The 27,173-nt window shown below is 43.4% G+C and overlaps 1 protein-coding gene across 2 annotated transcripts in view; it reads left to right on the forward strand.

Annotated features, from left to right (window-relative positions):
- Positions 1 to 26,869, forward strand: part of LOC149228245 (uncharacterized) — a 313,794-nt gene extending 286,925 nt beyond the window's left edge. For both annotated transcript variants that reach the window (XM_089378121.1, XM_089378120.1), the window contains exon 11: positions 26,388 to 26,869. In XM_089378121.1, the coding sequence (XP_089234247.1) occupies positions 26,388 to 26,513 (126 nt within the window). In that variant the 3' untranslated portion in view covers positions 26,514 to 26,869. The remainder of the gene's footprint in view (positions 1 to 26,387) is intronic.
- Positions 26,870 to 27,173: the final 304 nt, after the last annotated feature.

Raw genomic sequence — 27,173 nt, forward strand, 5'->3', positions numbered from 1 at the left:
GGGTCACTTGGAGAACACACTGAGGGAGACTAGTCAATTCAATTTCTGGAGCAGGGTTAGCTGAGAAATTGAACCAGTGGTCTGGTGAGCAGTGAGGAGGCAGCAAGTACGGAACAGAGAGAAGGGATCAACCACTAGAGATCAGCGCTGAGGCAAGAGAGGCAGGCACAAGGCATTTCAGGCAGAAGCGGAGGTAGTAGGAGACTGCGAAGTCATTAACTGGGCCTGCGTGGGTGACGCAGAGAGGCCTAGGGCTAACGCAGAGATCTGAGAGCCACACAGAGGTCAGCCGGGCTGACGCTGAGATTGGGAGAAGTGCTGGAGATTTTTTTCTCTGGGTAAGCCAGTTTGGCACCCTGTTGTACTAAAGAATTGCTGAATAATAAAAACCTCCCTTGCTACACCGATTTTCCCACATTGGGTTTTTTCGGGGACTGTTGTCCAAAATAACTGTGTCAATGTGTTGATTCTTGTGCATATGTTTGTTTCTGTATTACGGTGTGATATCTGCAACAATATTTATTTTAATGTTTATTGAAGTAATTTCATAAATAACTTATTGTGGAATAAGTAGGAAAAATAAATCAGTGGCTGCAATGATAGAATTTTCACATGGTATCAGAGCGAGTAATCAGAGACAGGAAGGGAAAATCAGTTATGGGTCGAGACCACAATGCAGAGGCATCCACGTCAGGGGACTCACATAGATTTTCAGAAGATTGCACAAGAGAAAGGGATTTCGATTTATCTATGTTAGCTTCCATGCTGGAAGAAGAAGTGGCGTGTATGACTAGTGCTGCATCATTAGAAGTTTGGTATATAGATAATGGAGCCTCGTGGCATATGACGGGAATCAGGGAGTGTTTCTCAGAATATTGAGAAGAGAAGATGAACTTTCAGATCACCATGGGGAACAAGGCAAAGTGTACTTTAGTAGGGAAGCGTACCATAGTCTTTTAGGCAGACTCGAGAGAACGGTTCCATGCCACAAATGTGCTACATGTACCAGGATTGGGGATGAACTTACTTTCTGTGTCACAACTACAAGGAAAGGGCTATGACGTCTACTTCATCAAGGAGACGGTATACATCAAACACCCGAGCTAGAAAAAGAAAGTGCATATCGGGATCAAAAGTAATCGGTTGTATAGATAACAACTAGAATCACCAATGGCACTAATAGGCAGTCATGGAGACAAGGACTTGAACGAACTATGGCACAGAAGATTGGGTCACTTGCACCATGGAGCTCTGAGAATTCTCAAGAGCACTGTAATAGGAGTTCCGTCTCTGAGTACGAAACAAGATGATGTATGCAGGGGATGTGCTCTAGGAAAGTATGCCAAGGCAACATTTCCTAGGAGCAAACACAGGGCCAAGAGTGTACAAGGATTGATACACTCAGATATCTGCGGACCTATGTCCATCAAAGCTCTCAGTGGTGCCGAGTATTTCCTTACCTTCATTGATGACCACTCAAGGAAAACTTGGATTTATTTTTTGAAAACTAAGGATGAGGTTTTCTGTCAATTCAAGGAGTTCAAGGCTTTGGTGGAGAATCTGACTGAGAAGAAAATAAAAGTTTTGTGCTCAGATAATGGTGGAGAATATGTCGATAGGGACTTCATTGATTGTTGCGCTAAGGAGGGTATCAGAAGAGAGTGGACAACTCCCTACAATCCGGAGCAGAATGGGGTAGCCGAAAGAAAGAACAGGACTATTGTAGAAGCAGCTAGGGCCATTATGTATGATTAGGATATGCCAAAATTCATGTGGGTGGCATGCAACACAACAGTCTATGTTCAGAACAGGACTCCTCATCGGGCATTGGGCAAGATTACTCCAAAGAAAGTCTTCACAGGGAAGACCCCTGAAGTCAGCCATTTCAGGATATTTGGGAGTTTAGCATATTGTCGCATACCCGAAGAAAAGAGGAAGAAGCTGGATTAGACTGCGGAAAAGGGATATCTGGTGGGATATAGCGGGAACGCTAAGGCATACAAATTCTATCTTCTAGGGAGTAGGAAGGTAGTAGTATGATGAGATGTAAAGTTCATGGAGGACAGGGCTTTCAGGAGATCTTGCGAGATGCCTTCTGAGGAGTAGTCGAAAGAGGAGCCGTTGGTTAAGCCTCTTCAACCAACATAAGGAAAGAATTCTTCCTCAGAACAGGAAGATTCTCAGGATGAGGAGGAGGAGCGAACAAAAGCGCTTGTTGGCAGAGGAAGAACTAGCAGGGAACTTCGTCAGATTCTGCGAGATGCAGAGGACTTCATCGATGCGCCAAGAAACAATAAGAGGGAGCGAAAACAACCAGATAGATATCAGGCATTAGTAGCTCAAGATGGAGAGCCTGCCAGTTTCAAGGAGGCAGCTCAACATCAGGTTTGGCTAGATGCGATGGTAGAAGAATACAACTCCATAATGGTAAACGATCATTGGGGGGTGGTTTCAAGGCCTCAAGACAGATCAGTGGTAGGTTCAAGATGGATCTACAAGATCAAATACACTGCAGACGACAGTGTTGAGAAATACAAGGCCAGGTTTTTGGCTAAGGGGTATGCTCAAAAAGAAGGGATTAACTATGAGGAGACCTTCGCCTCGGTAGCCAGGTATACATCTATTAGGACTGTGATATCTCTTGCAGCCCAGATGGGATGGGAGATCCATTAGATGGATGTCAAAACGACATTTTTGAACGGGGTAATAGAAGAGGAGGTATACATTGAACAACCAGAGGGCTTTGAAACTCATGAGAAGAAATCTCATGTATGCAGATTGAAGAAAGCCTTGTATGGGCTAAAACAGGCACTAAAAACATGGTATGGTCGAATAGATGGCTACTTGCAAAAGATGGGATTTCTCAAGAGTGACGCAAATCCAAACCTCTACTATCTGGTTGTAGAGAACGAGCCGCTAATCTTAGTATTGTATGTGGATAATCTCTTTCTGATAGGATCATCCAGACTCATTGGGGACTGCAAGAAGAATCTAGCCATAGAATTCGATATGAAGGATTTGGGATGAATGCACTACTTCCTAGGGTTGGAAGTTTGGCAGCAGAAGGGAGAAATCTTCCTTGGGCAAGGGAGGTATGCTACAGAGATCCTGAAAAGATTCGGGATGGAGAACTGTAGACCTATGGCCATGCCAATGATCACCAACTGGAAGATGATTGATGCATTAAAAGACAAGGATGTTGATCCCACCCTATACAGGCAGCTCATAGGGTCCCTGATGTATCTGGTCAATACTAGGCCAGACATTTGCTGCGTTGTAAACACCCTCAGTCAGTTCATGGTGGAACCAAAGAGGGCACACCGGGCAACAACCAAACATGTTCTCAGGTATTTACAGGGAACAGTCAATTATGGGTTCTTGTATGCTAAAGGTAAGGATATCAGTTTGAATGGATTTACTGTTGCAGATTGGGCAAGAAGTTCAGTGGATTGGAAAAGTATCTCTGGGTATGGTTTCAAAATTGGCTCAGGAATGACCTTCTGGTGCAGTAGGAAACAGAAGTCCGTGGCTCTGAGCTCATCTGAGGCAGAATATATAGCAACAAGCACAACTTCGTGTGAGGCCATATGGCTTAGAAAACTGTTGGTGAACCTATTAAGAAAGAATATGCAAGCGACTAGGATCATGTGCGACAATCAGAGTTGCATCAAGCTCTCTGAGAATCCAGTGTTTCATGATAGGTTGAAGCATGTTGGTATCCGGTGTCACTTTGTTTGAGACTGTGTCCAACGAAGAGCTGTACAGTTGAGCTACACTCCTACAGGAGAACAGGTGGCGGACATCCTCACCAAGGCCCTTGGAAGGACAACGTTTGACTACTTCAGGGAAAAGATGGGGATGGTGAAGAACCCGTTTTAGAAGCAGAAATGGGAGTGATAGCAACACGGATGCAGAGGGAGTTGCAGTGCAGATGTAGTGTTGGGAGAAAGGACCAGCAACAGCACAGATGCAGAGGGAGTTGTCGTACAAATGCAGCAGTGGCAGAGCCATGGGCAGCAGGACAGGATGCAGCAGTGCAAAGGATGATGGGCAGTAGGCCTAGCATCAACACAGGGACCGATGCTGGATGATCAGGCTGATGCTCAATGAGGAGTATTGCTAGAGCACTGCCCTCGCTAAGAGGGAGTGTTGATTTGAGGTAGCATCGGATGTGCTCTAGCCACGAAAATTGGTGGAGAGGCTAAGGCACATGAGATCTCCAATACCCAGAAAGGGTTTGGGCAGATTCTAAACAGTTTAGGAGATATTAAAATAATTAATATTTTTAATGAAGTTCCTAAGTCAAAACTTAGGGAAAATAAAATATTAATGTGAATTAATAAAAAAATGTGTCAGAATGATCCAAAAGTCATTGATCAAGCTAGATCTAATCTTAACCATTGATTAGGGACTTAATCTCGACCGTGGATTTGTCAACGAGAAAAGTATAAGAGGAGGCTTGAGGGTCACTTGGAGAACACATTGAGGGAGACCAGTTAGTTTAATTTCTGGAGCGGGGTTAGCTGAGAAATTGAACCAGTGGTCTGGTGAGCAGTCAGGAGGCAGCAAGTATGGAACAGAGAGATGGGATCAACCACTAGAGATCAGTGTTGAGGCAGGAGAGGCGGACACAGGGCGTTTCAAGCAGACGTAGAGGTAGCATGAGACTGCGCAGTGATTAACTGGGCCAGTGTGGGTGATGCAGAGAGGCCCAGGGTTGACACAGAGGGTTTGAGAGCCATGCAGAGGTCAGTCGGGCTGACGCTGAGATTGGGAGAAGTGCTGGAGAATTTTTTCTCCCTGTGGGTAAGCCAAATTGGCACTGTGTTGTACTAAAGAATTGCTGAATACTAAATACCTCCCTTGCTGCACCGGTTTTCCCACATTGGGTTTTTTCGGGGACTGTTGTCCAAAATAACTGTGTCAATGTGTTGATTCTTGTGCATATGTTTGTTTCTATATTACGGTGTGATATCTGTAGCAATATTTATTTTAATGTTTATTGAAGTAATTTCATAAATAACTTATTGTGGAATAAGTAGGAAAAATAAATCAGTTGCTGCAGTGATAAAATTTTCACAGTAGCATAGGATGTGCTCTGAGTCTCGAATTTTGAAGGGAGGCCTGGACAAATGTATTCCAAAGAACCCAAAAAGCATTTTGGGAAATTCCACCCGAAGACAGTTTTATTAAAATAATTAATTATTTTTAATGGGTCCCTAAGTCTAAAATTAGGAAATTAAAATAATTAATGGGTATTAATCTAACTGTGGGTGTAACATTTAGAAGAAGACGAGGATCAAGCAGAAATGATCTTAGCCATTGATTAGCTTCTAATTTGGGCTGTTGAATGTCAATGAAAATATTTTTTAAGGAGGCTTGAGGGTCATTTGGAAGACACATAGAGAGTTGATCAGTCAGATCGAATTGCTGAAGCTAGAGACAGCGTAGTGATTTCGTAGTGATCACGTAGAGAGGGGCAGAGAGAGTTTTGGCTAGAGGATCTTCTCAAGAGCTAAGAATACTCAGCAGAGAGGTAGAGAGACACATAGAGAAGGCAGTGCAGAGGCCAGAGAGGGTGACGCAGAGCCAGGAAGGGCTCGCGCAGGGCCCACACAGCGCAGCGCAGAGCCTTCACACAAAAGTCTGAATTTGTTGAGGTGGCTGACATTTCTGAGCCGGGAGGGCTGGAATCAGCTCCTGAGAAGCAAATCGATTCCCAGCAGAGGTGACGCAGTGCCTTAGAGGTTGACGCAGGCCCATGCAGGGGCAGTGCAAAAGTAGCCGGGGAACTCGTTGGTTCAGCTGTTGGATCAGCCGAGATTTGCATTGTAGAGTGAGGTAACCTCACTAATTTCTTCTGCTAAGTGATATTCTTTGTACTAGATTGCTAGCAAGGCATTAAGAGATTGTATTTAGGAATAACTTCTGCTTAATAATAAAAACCCTCAGATCTATTGCACCGATTTTCCTGCATTGGGTTTTTTTGGGGCATTTGTCTAAAAGCAACTGTGTCATTTGTGTTGTATCTTTCTCTATTGTTCAGTTTCTTGTTTCGACATATTATTTTAATTGGTGTAGGTTGCACTTTATGTATTTTGATGTTTTCCATAGGAAACTACAAATAACCTGTTCATGTAAATCTAACAAGTAGGAGAAATATCATCAGTTGGTGCAGTAGGGATTCCGGTTTAAGGAATTTTCACATGGTATCAGAGTAGTAAGAAGCAGAGAGGGTAGTTCGACATTTTCGTGGCAGAGATGGCAACCAGTGGGTTGAGAGATTAGGATACGTTGGATGGAGCATCCAACTACGTGATCTGGAAGGCAAGGATGCCATTCCTTCTAGATGAGCATCCTCTCAAGATCTATGTCGATAGCGTGGTGGCTGTGCTTGCAGACCCAGATCCACTGAAGAAGTACCGAATAGAAATGGCAAAGGCTAAGAGGATGATCCTGGATGGAGTAAAGGATCACATGGTTTGTCACATCACTAGCAGAGGGACTGCTAAGGAGATGTGGGATGCCTTTGTTGATTTGGGGTAGCATCAGATGTGCTCTAGGCCTCAAATTTTGCATTGAGAATTAGGCACATGCATTCTAAATAACCCAGACACTGTTTTGGGAAATTCCACACAGAGACGATTTTATTAAAATAATTAATATTTTTAATGGAGTTCCTAAGCCTAAACTTAGGAAAATTAAAATATTAATGTGTATTAATCTAATTGTGGGTGTAACTTCTAGAAAAGGACTTAGATCAAGTCAAAACGATCTGAGCCTTTGATTAGAAGTTAATCTAGGTCGTTGGTTGTCCAACAGGAAGATATAAGAAGGGGATTGAGGGTCATTTGGAAAGCACACCAAGAGAGATTAAGAAAGCGATTTTCTGAAGTGAGAAGTTTCTAGGAGGAAAATTCGATTGAGGAGATTTCTTGTAGCAGAGGGGCAGGGATAGTTGGGTTGGAGGATCTTCTTCGGAACCCCAAATACTCAACAGAGAGGCAGAGAAGCACCAATAGAGATAGCGCAGACCTAGGAAGGACTGATGCTAGGCCATGAGGGCCCACGCAGTGCTTGACATAGAGCCTGAAGGGCCAACACAGAGGCAAAGCTGCCTTCCAGCAGAAGTCCGAAATTTCCAGGGACCTGCCGGATCAGCTGGAAAGGTTGATGTCATAGCTCCAGGAGGCATGGAGACCTAGTGCAGAGCTAATGCAAAGCCTCAAAGAGCTCCACGCAGTTACTGCCAAGGGGCAGTGCAGTTGTCGCCGGGGATAGTTAGTTCAGTTGCTGGATCAGAGGGATTTGGTGGGTGAAGTGAGGTAATCTCACTAAGTTTTCTGCCAGTGTCTTTTTCTCTGTAACTGGATTGTTGGAAGGGCATCCAGAGTTGTATTCAGAATTACTGCTTAATAATAATAAACCCTCAGAGCTGTTGCACCGATTTTCCCACATTGGGTTTTGTCCAAAAATAACTGTCCATTGTGTTATATTTTCTTTCTTGCTCAGTATCTTGTTTCCGCTTATAATTTAATTAAGTGAAGGTTGCAGTAGTATTTACTTGGATATTTACTGTAGAACATAATAAATAACTTGTATGGATTAACAAGTAGGAGAAGTAACATCAGTTTGTTGTAGTAAGGATTCTTGTTGAGGAATTTTCACATGGTATCAGAGTTGTAGGTGAAGAAAGAATAGCAGAGCTAGTGGATCCAGCGCTGAACAAAAGAAGGGATTTTGAAAAAGATGCAGGAGGCAGCAGTTCGAAACCCCCAGAGGGCTAATGAAGTTCCAAGCCGGGATGGCAGATTTTTGAGGCAGTCTCTCTCCGAGTGAGTCGACGGAGAAAAGGACTTCCAATTCGAATTTTTGCTAGGATAGAGGGAGCAACGCTGAAGCTTCAACGTGAGAGAACTAGTGGGACGCAGATTTTCAGCAGGAAGATTGCTGGGCTGAAAAATGTCAGAGGAAAGAAGAAAAGCACCTTGAGGGAACTTTTCCTCAATAGACTTCCCGCTGAGAAGTCCGTTTTCTCATTGGCTGAGTAGCAGCGGTGAGAAGCAGAGGGGATTTTCGACATTTTTGGAAGATATGGCAACCGGTGGCTTGAGGGACCATGACAAGTTGGATAGAGCATCCAACTATGTCATCTGGAAGGCTAGAATGTCTTTCCTTCTAGATGAGCATGCCCTCAAGACGTACGTCGACAGCGTGGTGGCTGAATTTGTGGATGTAGATCCGCTGATGAAGTACAAGGCTAAGATGGCAAAGGCCAAGAGGATGATCCTGGATGGAGTTAAGGATCACGTGGTGTGCCACGTTGCTAGTAGAGAAACTACTAAGGAAATGTGGGATGCTTTGGCCACATTATATCAGGCATCTTCTGAGCAGCGGAAGATATACTTGGAGCAGAAGCTGAGATCTGCTCAGATGTAGTAGGGAGAGCGTGTGGATCCATTCCTCACGAAGCTGAAGGATACCCGTGATGAGTTGTCTACTGCGGGGCATACACCTCAGGATTCTGAGTTGGTTAGACTGGTCCTCAATTCTATCTCAGATGAGTGGCAAGTCTTTGTCCAGAGTATCCTGGGCATAGCAGCCTTGCCTAATTGGGATGAGATGTGGGTAGCTCTAAAACAAGAGGAGCTGGGGAGAGACTTGGTCAAGGTCAAACTTGACAGAAGCAGCAACAACAGTGGGTCGAAGCCCAAGGAGGAGGATAATGCAACCCTTGCATTGAAGGGACAACAGGGGCAACAGAGATGAAAGAAGGACATTTCCAAGGTGAAGTGTTTCAGATGTAGCGAGGTAGGCCACTATGCATCCCAATGTCCTTTGAAGAAAAAGCTCAAGGATGAGAAGCACGATCCGAAGGTTGCAGCCATGAAGATTGAAGAGGAGGAGTTCGCCATGTCAGCAGAGATACCTCAAGGAGGGAGGTGGTCTGATTTGGAGTTGTAGTTCGAAAGAGCTACAGATAGGTAGGATCCTTGAGGAGTCCACCTCTCAGATTGATTACTTGCTACGGGAGCCCAGATCAGAAGTAGCAAGATGGACTAGTGTTGAATGGTGCCGAGGAGTGTTAGAGAGACAGTTGTAGTGGCTAGGAGTGCCAGAGAGTAGTGCAGAGCAGAGTTGGCAGTAGTGCAAATGGCATAGAGCAGAGGTCAGTAGTAGCGCAATATATTCTAAGGTTCAATGCAGAGACTAGCAGCAGTCAGGATCCAACATTCACGTGGTATCATATTGAACACAGTTAGTTCAGTAATTTTGGATGTTTTTCAGTTGCTTCTCTCAGCAACTGAGTTGCAGTACAGATGTAGTGTTAGCAGTGGTAGTGCTAGCAACATAACAGATGTAGCGTTTGAGAGGGAGCTGTAGTACAGATGTAGCATTGGCAATGACAGTGTCAAAGGTAGTAGTACAGTTGCAGCAGCAGCACAATAGTTGGTGGACAGCTTGTCAGACATCAATAGCGCAAAGGACGATGCTTCAGAGTCAGAGCAGTATGCAACAACAATATATTGCTAGAGCACATTCCTCGCTAAGAGGGAGTGTTGATTTGGGGTAGCATCGGATGTGCTCTAGGCCTCAAATTTTGCAGGGAGGCTTGGGCACATGCATTCCAAAGAACTTAGAAACTGTTTTGGGAAACTCCACCCAGAGATGATTTTATTAAAATAATTAATATTCTTAATGGAGTTCCTAAGTCTAAACTTAGGAAAATTAAAATATTAATGGGTATTAATCTAATTGTGGGTGTAACTTCTAGAAAAAGACGGAGATCAAGTCAAAATGATCAGAGCCTTTGATTAGGAGTTAATCTACGTCGTTGATTGTCCAAAAGGAAGATATAAGAATGGGCTTGAGGGTCATTTGGAAAACACATCAAGAGAGATCAAGAAATTGATTTTATGAAGTGAGAAGTTCTCAGGAGGAAAATTCGATTGAGAAGATTTCTTGCAGAAGAGGGGCAGGGATAGTTGGGTTGGAGGATCTTCTTCGGAACCCCGAATACTCAACAGAGAGGCAGAGAAGCACCAGTAGAGGCAGCGCAGACCCATGAAGGACTGACACTAGGCCAGGAGGGCACACACAGTTCTTGACATAGAGCTAGAAGGGCCAACGCAGAGGAAGAGTTGCCTTCCAACAAAAGTCCAAAATTGCTAGGGAGCTGCCAGATCAGCCAGAAGGGTTGACGTCAAAGCTCCAGAAGGCAGGGAGACCTAGCGCAAAGTTGACGCAGAGCCTCAAAGAGCTCCATGCAGGCCCACACAGTTACTGCGAAGGGGCAGCGCAATTGTAGCCGGGGATAGTCAGTTCAGTTGCCGGATCAGAGGGATTTGCTGGGTGAAGTGAGGTAATCTCACTAAGTTTTCTGCCAGTGTCTTTTTCTCTGTAACTGGATTGCCGGAAGGGCATCTAGAGTTGTATTTAGAACTACTGCTTAATAATAATAAACCCTCAGAGTTGCTGCACCGGTTTTCCTGCATTGGGCTTTTCCAGGGACTTTTGTCCAAAAATAACGGTGTCCATTGTGTTGTATTTTCTTTCTTGCTCAATATCTTGTTTCCGCTTATAATTTAACTAAGTGAAGGCTGTAGTAGTATTTAATTCCATATTTACCGTAAAACACAGTAAATAACTTGTATCGATTAATAAGTAGGAAGTAACATCAGTTTGCTGCAGTAGGGATTCCTGTTGAGGAATTTTCACAGCCTTGGCAATGTTGTATCAAGGATCTTCCGATCAGCGAAAGATGTACTTAGAGCAGAAACTAAGATCTAGGCAGATGTAGAAGTGAGAGCGCATAGATCTATTCCTCACAAAGCTTCAGGAGACCTGGGACGAGTTAGCAGTTGTGGGGTCTACACCTCAAGGATCTGAGTTGGTAAGACTCGCCCTAAGTTCTGTTTCTGATGATTGGCAAGTCTTTGTCTAGAGCATCCTGGGTAGGGCAACTTTGCCAAATTGGGATGAGATGTGGGCAGCTCTTAAGTGAGAGGAGCTGAGGAGAGACTTTGTCAAGTGTAAGCTTGACGGAAGCAACAACAGTGGGTCGAATCCCAAGGAGGAGGAAGAGAATGCAACCCTTGCATCCAAGGGACAACAGGAGCAACGAAGGCGGAAGGAGGACATCTCGAAAATCAAATGCTTCAGGTGTGGTGAAATGGGTCACGACGCAACACAATGTCCTCTCAGGAAGAGGGACAAAGATGAGAAGTATGATTTGAAGGCTGCACCCACAAAGATCGGGAGGAGGAGTTTCCATGACAACCGAGATACCTCTAGGAGGGAGGTGGGCCGATTTGGAGCCATAGTTTGAAAGAACTATAGATGAGCAAGATCCTTGAGGAGTCCACCTCTCGGATCAATACCTTGCTACGGGAGCCCAGATCAGTAGTAGAAGGGATGGACTAAGTGTCAGATGGTGTAGAGGAGTGTTGGAGCGACAAATGCAGTGGCTAGAACGCCAAGTCTGAGCAGCGTAGTGTAGAGTTGCAGCAATGCAGGGAGGCATAGTGTAGTAGCAACAGTATCACAGTAGCTTCAAAGGGATAGAGTGGTACTAGCAGCAGTCAGATTTTCAACATCGAGATGCATCTATGCTGAACACTTGTTTAGTAATTTGGGATGTTTTTCCGTTGTTGATGCAGTAGCAACAATTTACAGTGTAGGGGTAGTTGACAGTGGCAGTGCCAACAACAACACGGATGCAGAAATTCAGAGGGAGCTGTAGTATGGATGCAGTGTTGACAGTGGCAGTGTCAACAACAGTACAATTGCAGCAGCATCACAGTAGTTGTTGGACAACATGTCAGACATCGGCAACACAGAAAACAATGTTATGAAGTCAGGATGATGCTTCAGTGGGAGGCATTGCTAGAGCACATTCCTCGCTAAGAGGGAGTGTTAATTTCTGGTAGCATCGGATATGCTCTAAGCCTCAAATTTTGCAGGGATGCTTGAGCACATGTATTCCAAAGAACCCATAAAGTGTTTTGGGAAATTCCACCCGGAGGCAGTGTTTTTAAAATTATTAATTATTTTTAATGGGTTCCTATGTTTAGACTTAGAAAATTAAAATAATTAAAGGGTATTAATCTAACTGTGGGTATAACTTCTAGAAGAAGACAGGGATCAAGTAGAAATGATCTTAGCCATTGAATGTAAACAAGAAGATTATTTAAGGAAGCTTGAGGGTCGTTTGGAAGACACACAGAGAGTTGATTAGTCAGATTGAATTGCTAAAGCTAGAGGCAACACAGTGATTTCGTAGTGATCACACAGAGAGGGGCAAAGAAAGTTTTGGCTGGAGGATCTTCTCGAGAGCTAAGAATACTCAGCGGAGAGGCAAAGAGACACACATAGTAGGCAACGCAGAGGCCAAAGAGGGTTATGTAGAGCCAGGAAGGGCTCACGCAGAGCAACACAGTAGCCCTCCACACAGAGGTCTGAATTTGCTGGAGAGCTGGACGTTTTGAAGCTGGGAGGGCTGGAATCAGCTCCAAAGGGCAAATCGATTCCCAATAGAGGTGACGCAGTGCCTTACAGGTTGATGCAGGGGCTACACAGAAATAGCCAGGGAACTCGTTGGTTCAGTTGCCGGATCAACCGGGACTTGCAGTGTAGAGTGAGGTAATCTCACTATTTTCTTATGGCGAGTGATATTCTCTGTACTGGATTGCCTGCAAGGCATCCAGAGATTGTATTCAAAAATAACTTCTGCTTAATAATAAAAACCCTCAGATCTGCTACACTGGTTTTCCCACATTGGGTTTTTCCGGGGACTTTTGTCCAAAATCAACTGTGTCATTTGTGTTGTATCTTTCTCTATTGTTCAGTTTCTTGTTTCGGCATATTATTTTAATTGGTGTAGGTTGTAGTGTATGTATTTTGATGTTTGTCGTAGGAAACTGCAAATAATTTGTTCATGTAAATCTAACAAGGAGGAGAAATATCATCAGTTGCTGCAATAGGGATTCTGGGTTAAGGAATTTTCACAATATAAAGGGGGTTGCAATGTGACATGGAAAGTGTCAAGTATGGTGTAAGGGAGAATGAACACACTATATCAATTTAGGTCTTCCAAGTAGTGCCCCTCCTATAACCCTAAGGCCTCAAGGGAGGTCCCATTGGACTAGGGCTAAAAATTAACCCCCTTGGAAAGGTGAGAGAACAAATTTACAGTCAAGATCGGTCCATCTTCCAAATCACCCCTTTATCCTTACTAAATTCCCAAAACAAACAAGTATAAGCAGTAGCACTCGAGTGCAAAATGATCAAAGTACCTGTTGAACGATAGCCCACCTTCATTCAAGAGGCAATGTGAGATGGTGACAGGTGTGTGGTTGATGCTGATGGCAGAGGTATAGGGCGCATCATCATCAAAAAATGAATGTCAGGGGTTGTTGACTGGTTGAATGTCAAATGTAGGAGAAAAGTTTTCTCCTATGGGGTTACCCATTTTGGTAGGCAACATACTTCATTGGGTTCTTTTTGCACTAACTTAGTGTTTGCTTGGCACAATTTCATAGTTCAAAGTTCAAACAAAAGGTTTTTCATTCAAAAGCAAGGTGAAATTTCTTAACATAGTGAGACATGTGGCATTATCATCAAAAGACACGTGATAGACATTTCCACATGGACAATGTTATCACCTGCCACATGGAGTTCAAGAGTAATAGATGTCCCTATGGGAAGGTGCCATGTGGACAAGAATCTCCACATCACATGGAAATCTTCAAAGAATCTTTTGCATGGGTTTTGAGGTTTCCTAAGTGTGCACTAGGGTTGATTCCAAGATTGGCCTTGATGCCCCCATCAAGGCATGAGACCTATCAAGTACTTTGTTCACTAAGTTAATGTCCACTCGATCCGATTTCATAGTTTGAAAAAAGGGTTTTCTTTCAAAGGCAAGATGAATTTCCATACCATGTTAGGACATGTGGCATGATCATAAGAAGACTTGTGGCTAAAGATCTCCACATGGACAATATCACCACCTGCCACATGGAGTTTGAGAGTGAAAGGTGGGCCTTTGGGAAGGCACCACCTGGACAAGAATCTCCATGTTAGTAAACAATCTTCATATCATTTGGGAATCTTCATAGAATCTTCGTGCGCAATTTGAGGTGTACTAAGTGTTCACTAAGGCCGATTCTAAGATTGGGCCTGATGCCCTAGTCGGGCCCCAACCTCACTTAGTGTTTAAGGCAATTGATTGCTTAATTTGGCTTGATGACCCCATCAAGGCCCTTATACATTGTTTGAATTGTTGCTTTCCAATTTGGGCTCAATACCTCCATTGACCCCTTTATACTCTGTTCAAACTATTGCTATAGAGTGATTGTAAAGTTCAAATGAGTTCATAAGATTTAAGTTACATGGGTAGACGAATATTGATACTCCTAGGTACCTCAGTAGGTCCAATAATAAGAACACGAATGGTCCAATAAGAATAAAACACCTTTATAGGGGCCTCCATGTATGCCATTTAATCGCTTGCTAAGGGGAGTTTGCATGTGTGCTCTTGATTTTATGGATCTAAGGGAGAGCGGGGTGCCCCTAAGGTTGAGTTAGTTGAAAGATACGTTAAATAGCCTGCTAAATCAAAGCACTAAGCAAAATTAGCTGCGCCAAACCACCTTTAGAACTAAATATTAGGTGTGCTTTTCCCAGTAACATATAAATACCAAGATTTAGTGCCTTCAAAAGGAGGTTATTCATTTTGAGAGTTTAACCTTTTTCTGAGGGTGGTGAACATAGAGATCAAAGTCATTAGAAATAGATGATCTGCCTGGAGTATCACAATTTTACGGCAGTAGATGGCTTTCTCTTCCTTCCACTTTTTATCTTCTCTATTCTCCTGATTGTAAGCATTCTTTGAGAAGCAGGATTTGTAGAGGAGAATAGATTCCCATGGCAGTGTGCTTTGTAGTCACAACCCTTGGTATATTTTCTGATTAATATAATGGCTGTTTCAGATATGAAACTTTTATAGTCCCCAACCCTCAAAACTATGTTTGCTGCACGAACTATTGGATTTGTTGTCAAAACAGGACTAAGGTTGTAGCCATTGTTTTATATTTAATTCAAGAAAGTTATGATTTGTTTCTCTTCATCTTCTGTCATATATAATGTTGAATTAGCTAATGGATCTATGATTTTCCTTGCCCATCAGTTTTCTTTTTGATAAATATGTGCTAGGAAAGTTGTTATACCTCCTTTTGTGCTTATATCTGTTTTTCTGAGTCTTTTGCCTAAGCTTAATGAGATCTTCATGCCCATGGTTCAGAAGATCATTCCTATGGTTGAAATCTTCTCAAAAGACCCTTGCTGGTTGCCCCCACTTTGAATTTCCTCCAAACTCAAAACCCAACACCTTAATTCTATTCAAATTCCATAGCTAAGTTTGACTTCATGCCCCACTTTCTCTATGATAAATCTAGTCTAAGCTTCATCTTTTAAATAGGTTTTCCTTGAGTGACAGACAAGGACTCTTACTTACTTTAGGAAATACTAAGGGCAACCTCCTTTTGGTTTGATAAGTAGTTCGAGGCCTAGAGTGGTGAAGGGAGGTGCTTCCTGCACACTATTCCCTAGCATTTGGCCCCTCCGTGAGAGACAAGGGACAACCTGGTGGACAACACCATGTCAATAAACTCCAACAATCCTCCTCAAAGCTCTCCAAGAGGATTGATCCACTAGATGCTCCTCAAAATGTGTGCAATAAACCCTCCAAACAACACATGTGGCTCCTCTAGGTCAGACTTCCCTTCAATAAACATGAAAATATGTGCCATAAGACCTCAAATGATGGATCGGCCCACTAGAAGGTGAAGAAGAGCCTCATAAATGGTCTCAAAGCTAGGATGCCACCTCCAAATAGCTGAAGAGCTCGGTCTCCAAGGTGTAACAACCCTCCAATCAAGTGCAAATGGGTAGAAATTTAGATCCATATTGTAAGAGGTCAATAAACCATGTGCTAGCATCAATCCATGTGTAATATCATTAAGTGAAAACACTAGTTCAATAAAGAAGGGAATGACCCCATCAAAATATACAATAATATGTGAAATACCTCAACATATATGCCAATGAGGGGGGTGCTCCACTAAGAATGATACTGAACCCCATCACAATTCTATCCATGTGCCAAAAATCACTAGAAAAGCAAGGGTGCTCAAGCAGTCCTCCATGAAGATGAACCATGGAAAATATAGTTGTTAAAGAGGGCTAGAATCACCTAGAAATGTGTGCACAAGAGTAGCGCTCAATTAGAATTGCCAACAAATGATACCAATATGCTAATCCAATGTCAAATAAGCCCAAAAGTGCCAGGGCACTCATCTAGTGAATTCAAAGCCCTGACACATCATCAATGTCCAACCCTTGGGCCGTGATAGGGAAAGTTGGAAGATCACAGGGAAACCTGTACCAAAGAATAGCATTTTCTCCGAAAGGGGTGTAGATATACTCAATATATCATCACCATGCCAAAACACCCATATGACCTAAGGTGTTCAACCACAAGAACTAAGTCTTGCTATACATCATCGTCATCTAACCAATGTGAGGGCTAGATCAACATATAACCAAGTGCAAAGGTGAAGCACTGTCTCCTAAAGATATCCCAATATGCTAAGTGTGACACCATGATGCTGGAAAAACATGATATATGTAGGGCACACCATGATGAACCCAAGCTACATCCATAATAAAACACTGAAACAACCCTCTCTTCTTGTGCTTTAGGGGCAACAAATAAATAAATGTGCAAAGGAACAACTCTCCTCTAGACACCTCAGCACTGATTTGTGGTGATAGTTGACAATATCACAAATAAGATAAGATAAGATAATTATATTTATGTCCAACTAATGACCACAAAGTAGGTCAAAGGAATTGTTGACTACAATGATGTCCATACAATGCGGGAGAACCAAATAGTGTCCTAAAAAAGATACAATGCATGAAGTAAATCAACATCTGGCTGTAGCAGAGAGGATCCAGGAGCTAATAAGTCTGAGGATCAGACCCATCTCTCCTAACCTCCGAGGCTGAATGAAGAGCATTGAAGAAACTCAACAAGGTCTGCTGGCCCGATGAAGAGCCGGTGGAAAGTGCGGACTGTCCACTAAATCATTGCCTGGGGGGGTTCACATGCTGTTGAGGTCTGGAGGACCTAGTCCTTCTCCCAAGAACAGATCTGAGACGGATCTGCTGCTAAGATCTTGTGTGGCAGGGTGAGGTCCCACTGATCCTCACTGATTTAGAGTCTAGATACGTGTTGGTATCAATCGGTCTCTTGATGTCCTTGTCTGGTACCCTGAAAAATGTCGTGATCCTCTGTGTGGGGTTTGGTCTGATGGGAGGCTGAAGAATATGTGCTCGGAACCTGAGAGCCTCTTGCATATATAGGGCCAAACATATCTGATCGAGATACTTAAAAAAGTCGGCGAGGGCCCGAGAATCTCTAAACAAGCAACGAAACCTTCCTTTGATCTCGTAGTAGACAGGGCATCCAAGAATGAAGTGCGCCTCGGTCTCCACTTCCTGTAAATGACCTACCTGATAGATTCTGTCTGGTCTATCCACCTGGTGGTCTGTCTCTACCCGAAGTCTATGAGAACCTACTTTGAACTGGCCTAGAGGAATGCGAAGAGCACACATCCAGTGGTGAAACGTATATTAGGGTCGAACAATGAGCCTGTCTCTCAACTCTAAGAAGTGCTCAATGTAGAAGGCCATCTTTGGGCGTAACCCTCTCAGAGGATTGACCTAGGTGACCTGAACGAACTGCCTGTAAATGTCCTCCCCGATGATCTTGTTTAACTCCTATCTAGTAGGTAAAAGGTGACCAAGAGCATCTAAGGAATATTAGAAAGGAGGGAGACGAACCAACTGAATTCCCACTGACCCAAAGAGATCTGAAACTTCTGTAAACCAACATCTGCCTCAGCCTGAGGGAGTAGAATGGGCAATAGTCTCAGAAGAGCAATATGCCAAGTAGGGATATCGGTCCCTACTCTTTATCGAGTCTGCAAAGCCCTAGACACAATGCAAGAATGAAACCAACCTGAAGACAGTGTCAAGCCGAAAGCGCTAAACTTCAAACTCTGCAAGGATGATGTGCTATGGTATTGTCAGTGTGCATCTAATGATGCGGCGGAGAAGAAGAATCTAGACTCTCTCCGCTAAAGCCCAATCTGACTCAAGTAAAGACGGTCCCCAAATCTCTGAGCCATATAGAACAGTGGGACAGATCAAGGTGTCCATGAGGCTCATCTTAGACGAGATGTCTTGGAGGTGATGTCGAAAGCATTGTCTCTCGAGAAGGGCTAAGGATCTATATCCTTTGTTGATCCGAGGCTGAAGTGCTAGTCGCAAACTAAAGCGGGGACCTGAGAATTGCACCCCCAAGTAAGTATACATGCTGGTGATCTCAATCTCCTCCCCTCTAAATAGGAAGTGAAGGTCTGAGGTTTTCTTCACCCCATTGAAGATCATAACCTTGGTTTTACCTAGGTTGACCGTCAACTGTCGATGATCACAAAACAGAGCTAAGGCATCCAAGTGCCTCTATAATCCTTCTGGGGATGAGGAGAGGAGGACCACATCCTCAACAAAGAGTAGAATAGATATCAGAACCTGTTGAAGAAGGCAACCATCAGTGCCCTGGATATGCTTGTGTAGAAATGCCTCCAACTCATCAATATAGATCCCAAATAGGGTAGGGGACAGTGGACAACCCTGTTTAACCCCAATAGTGCTTCGGATGAAATCAAACATCCCATGAGCCATGTGAAGACACCAAGAACAAACTCATATGGGCGCATAATAGTGGTCAATAGGGTTGCAAAGATGCCAATATCTTTGAGTCTCTGGACCAAAGCCTCCCTTAGAAGAGAGTCAAAAGCTTTCCGAAAATCTATGAAACAACAATAGACTTTCGAAGAGCGGTGTCGTGCCTCCTCAATCACGGCGCGAAGGGTGAAGATGTGGTCAATGGTCTAATGAGCTGGTCGAAAACTTGCCTGTACCCTAGCTTTGAGTTGTCTCAAGGTCACTGGAGAGCTTCCTATGTAGAATAGTAGCATACAACTTTGAGAACGTGTGGCCCACCATGATCGTTCTGTGGTTATTGGGATTTGAGATGAAACCTAATTTGTGGATCAGATGGATGATGTGGTGTGACCATGTCAGTGGAAAACCTTCACGGACTTCATGGTTGAAGAGATCAGCCAAGTAGTTAACCAAAGCACGAAAACTGTGCTTAAAGAACTCTACTTGGTAGCCTTCCTGATCTGTTTCTTTGTTGTTGTTCATCACCCAAATGGCCTCTCTAATATCTCTATCTAAGAATAGGTAACCAGAAGAGGGTGGAGTGTAACATGAATTTGGGTTTGCCCGGGAATGTCATCAAGGTTGGAAGTGTGAGAGAACATGGATGTAGGGTCGAGGTTAGGTGGAAGAGGGGAGCGTTGGGGAAGGATGGTATGCCAGAATTGTTTAGGAGAGTGGGCAAGGAGAGCAGAAAGTTCCCGTCTTCTATGAGAGACAAAGAGTCGTTTCTTGCGACGAAAGAGACGACGATAAGAAGCTTTGAGGTTGGAGTAGAAGGGTGGAGAGTGGGTGAAAGCATATCGAAGTTCTCGATGTAGAGTCTTGCATTCATCATCATACCACTTGTTCATGGGGCAAGATCCAACTTTAGGGGAGATGGAAGTGGAATGAGTGGAGTGGGGGAAGGATTTGAGTGTTGCTTCCCAAATGGCAGATGAAAGACAGGTGTATTGAGTAGAAGCGGAATCAAGCAAGGAGAATTGGGTCTCCAATAGGAGCATCTTGCGTAGGGTAGAGGAGAAGATGTCAGGGTCTCCTTCGTCAAATTGGAAGGTAGTTCGGGGTGGGCCCCGAGGGGAAGGATGGAGTGGAAGGGGAGGGTCAAACTAGAGAGACAAGGAAAGAAGTGCATGATGGGTAAGGGGGATGGGGGAGACCAAGAAATGGTGAATAAAAGGGAGCAAGTTATTGCTAGCGAGGACATAATCAACTACACTCGCACCCCTGCCATATGGTCAGCATGTGAAAAAGTGAGATTCTGGGAAACAGAGGAGACCATTTAGAATCAACAACTCTTGGGATTCCCACAATTGCAATAGATGCTTACCATAAATTGTAGTGGGCCCTAAAGCATCATCTGACATTCGGTGACACCCTACTGAATCTGGATCTATCCCTTGGGTACAAAACACATCCTCTGATCGGTCGTGGAGAGGGATCTAGAGATCTCTAGTACGAGCATTGAAGTCACCTAGGAGGATGACTTCCCCAACAATAGAGTACTGGGTGATGTCGATGTGCAATTCTATAAAGGGGTCTACATTTGAGCCATTATGGATGGAAAATGGCGAAGAGGCTGGGGGGAAGTAACAAACTGCAATGTAGATGTCCCTTGGAGGAGAGACTCTGGCGCTAATCCGAATCCACATAAACTTGGCAAACTCATCTTCGGCTACCAAAGATACCCTGTTCCAGAGTGAGCCACTAGCCAAACAAGCAACTCCATTTGATCCTCTAACCCCTCCCGAGCTCCTCGTCTCCTGTCTACAAACTGAGATCCAATGGTAACCTGCAATATATGGGAGGGGTCGAATAGGGCTCACATGAGTCTCGGTCACGAAGAGGATGCCTGCTGTGTTAGTTTTTGGTAGCATCAGAAGTGCTCTAGCCTTGAAAATTGGTGGAGAGGCTAAGGCACATGAGTTCTAAAGAACCCAGAAACCGTTGGGTGAAATTCCACCCGGATTGTATTTTATTAAAATAATTAATATTTTTAATGGGGTTCCTAAGTCTAAACTTAGGAAAATTAAAATATTAATGGGTATTAATGAAAATATGAGCGAGAATGATCTATAAGGCGGATCGGGTCATGTTTTAATCTTCACCGCTGATTAGAGACTTAATCTTGACCGTTGAAGACTCAACAGGAAAAGTATAAAATGGAGGCTTGGGGTTCATTTGGAAACACACACGGAGAGAACGAATTGATCAAGAATTTGATTCCTAGGGCAGGATTTGCTAAGGATTTCAAATTAAGTGATCATTCTGTAGTTGAGGGGTAGTGAGAATCCGGGAGAAGGACTTTACAGAGAATACAAACAGACAGGCGGAGAGAGCCAGCAGAGCAGAAATGCTGCTTGTCACACAGAAACTGGAATTGCCAGGAACAGCCGGAACTGCCGGAACAGTTGGGAAAGTTGACGCAGAGAGAAGACGCTAGAACTGCCAGAACAACCGAGAAAGTTGACGCAGGGGGCAGAAGCCGGAACTGCTAGGAACAACCGAAACTGCTGTGAATCAGAACAGCCGGGAAAGCTGACATAGAGGGCAGAAGCTGGAGCTGTCGGGAACAGTTGGAATTGCGGGAACAGCCGGGAAAGCTGACACAGAGGGCAGAAGAGGTGACGTAGAAATAGTTGGGGTTAGCGAGTCTTGTGTCGGATCAACCATAATTCTGCCAGGTGAAGTGAGGTAAAACTCACTTAGATTTTCCGCCAGTATTTTCTCTGTAGAGGATTGCTAGACGAGCATCCTAGATTTGTATTTAGATATTTCTCATGAATAATAATAAAACCCTCAGAGTTGCTACATCGGTTTTCCCGCATTGGGTTTTTTCGAGGACTATTGTGTCCAAAAATAAGTGTCCTATGTATCTTGTTCTTTGCTCTGTTTTCTGTTTCATGAGATCAAATATTTAATTAGTGTAGGCTGCAGAATTAATTTGCTTCAATATTAAGAAGAATAACTTGATGAATGTAATTTAAAGAAAATCAAGTAGGTGAAGTAGTTTCAAATTCCCTGCAATACGGGTTCCTTGGATTAGGAATTTTCACATGGTATTAGAGGGTTGATTTTGACACAAGAAGAGTAGATCCAGTGCTGAACAGTGATGCCTAAAGATGCACTTGGCAGCAGTTCAAATCCCCTTGGAGGGATTGCGCAGTCCTTGTCAGGAAGCTGATCCAAGGAAATCTCTCTCTGAGTGAGTCGACAAAGGTACGATTTCCGAATCGTGAGCTTACAGAGGCAGAGGGAGTGACGCAGAGCCTCAACACAGTGCTAGAGAGGTGCAGTTTCTGCTGGGGTAGAAATTTGCTGGAGAAGAACGAAGACACATAGTAGGGGAATTTTCTCCTCAAATAACTTTCCGCCAGAAAGTTCAAATTTCTCACTTGTTGGGCACTTGTGCTAAGCAGTGACTAGAGGAGTCAGTTCGACAGTTGGGTGAGATGGCATCGCATGGGCTCAGAGATCAAGACAGGTTGGACGGAGTCTCCAACTATGTCATATGGAAGACCATAATCTTAGTTGTTCTGGAGGAATACGATCTCGAGGCCTACGTCAAAAGTGTTGTGGCTGTTCCTGCTGACAACGATCAAAAGAAGAAATACAAGGCTGAGCAGGGGAAGGCAAAGAGGCTGATTCTCGATGGAGTTTGAGATCATGTGGTCTCACACTTGTAGGGCAAGGATACAGCGCGAGAGATGTGGGAAGCCTTGTCTTCTCTGTATGAAGGCTCTTCCGAACAACGAAAGATGTATTTAGAGCAGAAATTGCAACGGACCTTGATGCAGAAAGGAGAAGGGGTGAACCTCTATCTTCAGCGTCTTCAGGACATTAGAGACCAACTTGCTGCAGTGGGGTCCACTCCTTAGCCAACCGCGATGGTCAGAACCAACAACAGTCAGATTCCAACATTCATTGTATTATGTTGAACACAATTAAGTTCAACTAATTTTGGATGTTTTTCAATTGCTTCTCTCAGCAACTGAGTTGTAGTACGGATATAGTGTTGTAGTATGGATATAGTGTTAGCAGTGGTAGTGCTAGTAGCATAACAGATATAGCGTTTGAGAGGGAGCTGTAGTACAGATGCAATAGTGGCAGTGGCAGTGTCATGGGCAACAGTACAGTAGTAGCAGCAACATAATGTTGGTGGCAGCAGCAGTGCAGAAAGGAGGTGCTTCAAAAATAGAGCAGCATGCAGGTGGACATTGTTGCTAGAGCACTTTCCTCGCTAAGAGGGAGTGTTAGTTTTTGGTAGCATCGAAAGTGCTCTAGCTTTGAAAATTGGTGGAGAGGCTAAGGCACATGAGTTCTAGAGAACCCAGAAACTGTTTGGTGAAATTCCATCCGGATTGTATTTTTTTTTTTTAACCACATGGTGAATCGGTAACTGCCAGGCGGATTGTATTTTATTAAAATAATTAATATTTTTAATGAGGTTCCAAAGTCGAAACTCAAGAAAATTAAAATATTAATGGGTATTAATCAAAATATGGGTGAGAATGATCTAGAAGGCGGATCAAGTCATGTTTTAATCTTAGCCGTTGATTAGAGACTTAATCTCGACCGTTGAAGACTCAACAGGAAAAATATAAAATGGAGGCTTGGGGTTCATTTGGAAACACACACGGAGAGAACGAATTGATCAAGAATTCGATTCCTAGGGCAAGGTTTGCTAAGGATTTCGAATTAAGTGATCATTCTGCAGCAGAGGGGCAGTGAGAATCCAGGAGGACTTTCCGGAGAATACAGATAGAGAGGCAGAGAGAGCCAGCAGAGCAGAAAAGCTGCCTGTCACGCAGAAGCCAGAACTACCAGGAACAACCGGAATTGTCGGGAATTGCTGGAACAGTCGGGAAAGTTGACGCAGAGGACAGAAGCCGGAACAGCTGGGAAAGCTGACGCAGAGGGCAGAAGTCGGAACTGCCAGGAAAGATGATACAGAGAGCAGAAGCTGGAACTGCCAGGAACAATCAGGAAAGCTGAAGCAGAGGGCAGAATAGGTGACGCAGAAATAGCTGGGGTTAGCCAGTGTTGTGTTGAATCAACCGAAATTCTGCCGGGTGAAGTGAGGTAAAAGTCACTTGGATTTTCTGTCAGTATTTTCTATGTAAAGGATTGCTAGATGAGCATCCTAGATTTGTGTTCAGATATTTCTCCTGCATAATAATAAAACCCTCAAAGCTGCTGCACCGATTTTTTCGCATTAGGTTTTTTCAGGGACTATTGTGTCCAAAAATAAGTGTGTCTTATGTAATCTTGTTCTTTGCTCTGTTTTCTGTTTCATGAGATCAAATATTTAATTAGTGTAGGCTGTAGAAGTAATTTGCTTCAATATTCAGAGGAATAACTTGATGAATGTAATTTGAAAAAAATCAAGTAGGTGAAGTAGATTCAGATTTGCTGCAGTAGGAGTTCCTTGGACTAGGAATTTTCACACGCTGATTTCAGAGCACCATACAAGAATCCAGATGATGACTAGAAAGATCCATTGCCATTCCAACAACGGATAGAAATGCCTGTACCCTGTCACCTCGCCAAGTGGGCCCGTCATTTGGAACCTCCAGTTCGGGGTTCCCACCCAAGTGGGAAGGAGTCCTGAATGACTACCTGAAGATTCCCGATAACTGCCCATTTCCCTGCTTGTCGTGCTGCCATATACTGTTCTCTGGATTGTTTAAGTTTCACAACCTGTGCTCGAGTGAGGTCCTCGTCCAAGAAAACCCCGTTGAGAAGAGAAAACAACTTCCTCTTAGCCCCGAGGGTGCAGAGTTGATCAGATGCAGTCTGGAACTTGAGGAAGAGGGTGGAGTCATAGCCTAGCTAGGCTCTGTCCAAAGCTATATTGGGGACGCTAAGGGTGTTCCAAAGGAACCTAGCCCCCACTTCGATAGGCTCTGGAGAGGGGTGGGATAACGGGAGGCCTCTCACCTTGAGATTCAATTCTAGTGCCTGTTTGTTGCGTTTTTCCACAAGTTTTGCTTGCATCATCTCCTCAACTGCTGCAAGAGGGGTAGGAGTTTTATCCTTCCCTCGAACTACCTGTACCCAAGAATTGATGTGTGTCTCAGTTTTTTGTTTGAAGGTGGTTTGTTGGGATCGGATTTCTTCTTGCTTGCTTTTAAGGTAAAAAATTTCTGCATGCAGTGCACCATTTGGAGGATGGAGATTTTCCTGCTCTTTGGTTTCATGTAACATCTTCTTAAGGGATAAATTATCCCCCTCCACCTCTGAAACTTTGACAGAGAGGGTGTATATTTCTGAACAGAGCTGCTTGTTTTCAGTTTCAAGAAATACCATTTCCCACAACATTTGTTTTTACCTGAGCTGTCTAGAATGAGAAATCTGACTCCATGGCTATATCGGTTGGGCTGACTACCACTTGCTCTCGCTGGTATTCAACAGTTGATAATTCAGCAAGGCTAAACATGTCATCTTGGCACAACTCGTCTTGTTGCACGGATCCAATCTTTGGGTTTGAAACCCATTCTTTTGTCTCTCTTTTCCTCAGCTGTAAAATTCATCAAATGATTTAGAGAAGACCCGTCTACCGCCATATTGGTGTTAGAGTGACTGTCAAATTTAGTGGGTAGATTCAGTGAAACACTTGACGTGCATCCTCTGCATACCACAGACACCATACATTGCTGAGCTATAGCCCTTCCTTGACAGTCTTAGGAATGGCCGAATCCGTCGCGTTTCCAGTGGTTTCAGCCCGCTGCAATTACCTGTGTGGGGTGGATTCGACCTATGACAATTCGTCTCAAGGGTGCGTGAGCTGGTATCTCTCCCCGGAATGAGTTCGGTTGAACAGAGTTGCTGCGTGAGGAATTTATTGCTCTGCTGGATGACTTTATCACTAAAAAAATTGGCCTCTGTTCTTTACGTCTTACTCAGCCTGGAACTCAAGTCATACAAAATGGTGCGAGTGTGAATTGCGTCCACGGGTTTTGAGTTAGCGCTGTAATGATTTACAGAATCACGCCTTAACAGAACCGAATGTTTCCTGCGCTGGCTCCTGGAGTTATTCCCTGTGCCTACGACCAAAACAACAAATCCGTCCAGGCTTCGCTCCTCCGGGAAGTGTCGGCGAAAGTTGAGATTTTTCCTTCAGCTTTACATGTGCTGAAGTGATTTCGTAAGCCATATGATTGCATGATCAAAAAGAGGAGGGGTTAGGGGACAACTTTGTCTAATTGATGACTTGGAAGTTGGTATGTTCATTTGCTTAAAAGCAGTAATTCGGGTTTTAAAACTTCTGAGACATTAATCTTTTCATGCATGTGTTATCATCCATTATCTTTCCATGTAGAGTTTGTCATGTTAGCTACATATGAGATTATCAAAATAACCGTTTTGTTGATATAGTCAAAAAGTCGAATGTAACGTCTAAAACCAATACAGTTCTTAAGTTTACTGAAATGGCATGATTGCTATGAAGAGATCTACCAGGTTGTTCGTATTACGTGTTATACAAACATCACTTCTAGTTTCATACCATTTACTGTTTTGTCTGTATGCTTTTGCAGAATGTGCACTGGAAATTAGTCATCACATTTGTGCTAATGTGGATTGCGACATTGATCTGCACTTGCGGAATATGTGCAGCCTTGTATGCGTTCATGATATACTCCCCAGCATATGTTGTGGAATAGTGATCACATGGAGTTTTACATTATTTTCAAGATCTGCCTACCTTGACCTACAGTAATTTACAGGTTCTGGCCTACAGTATTTCGACTGTGTGCATGATAGAACTGTTGGGACCGTAGTTACTTGGAACAAAACAAATTTCAGGCGCATATTTCAATGAGGTTGCAACTATGTAGTAATGTCACCAACATAGCAAATATAAAAGTTATTTCTACTGTATCTCAGGAAAAAACTTAGTAAAAATATGTCATTAAGCATCATAAAACTGTTATGTTATGCATGTACATTTGTACTCCCTAAATTAATCAGAGATAAGCCATTTCCTCTGATACAGTGACAATTCATTCCTCATTTTTTAGATTGTTTGATTATATTCTATTTATAATTTTTTGTATAATTGTTTTACTTTGAGGTTTGATGCTGAATACTTGAATCATTCTTAGCATTTTGATTTTCTAGTTATTCTTAAATATTATATTCTGATTTAACATTGGGAATGTTTGCTTCTTAACCCTAAACATATACTGTTGGCTTATCCCGTTTTCCATCTACAACGGTAATTTTTTGTGAAAAGGAGGTACGGATTATTTCAGATCTGCTGATATACTATAGTAACGTGTAAGTTAGAATATGATTTTCTAATCCACGATTTGGAAGATTAA

This window comes from Pinus tabuliformis, chromosome J (genome assembly GCF_031772625.1).
Source record: "Pinus tabuliformis cultivar Carrire ecotype Pingquan chromosome J, CPIR1, whole genome shotgun sequence".
Taxonomy (NCBI): Eukaryota; Viridiplantae; Streptophyta; class Pinopsida; order Pinales; family Pinaceae; genus Pinus; species Pinus tabuliformis.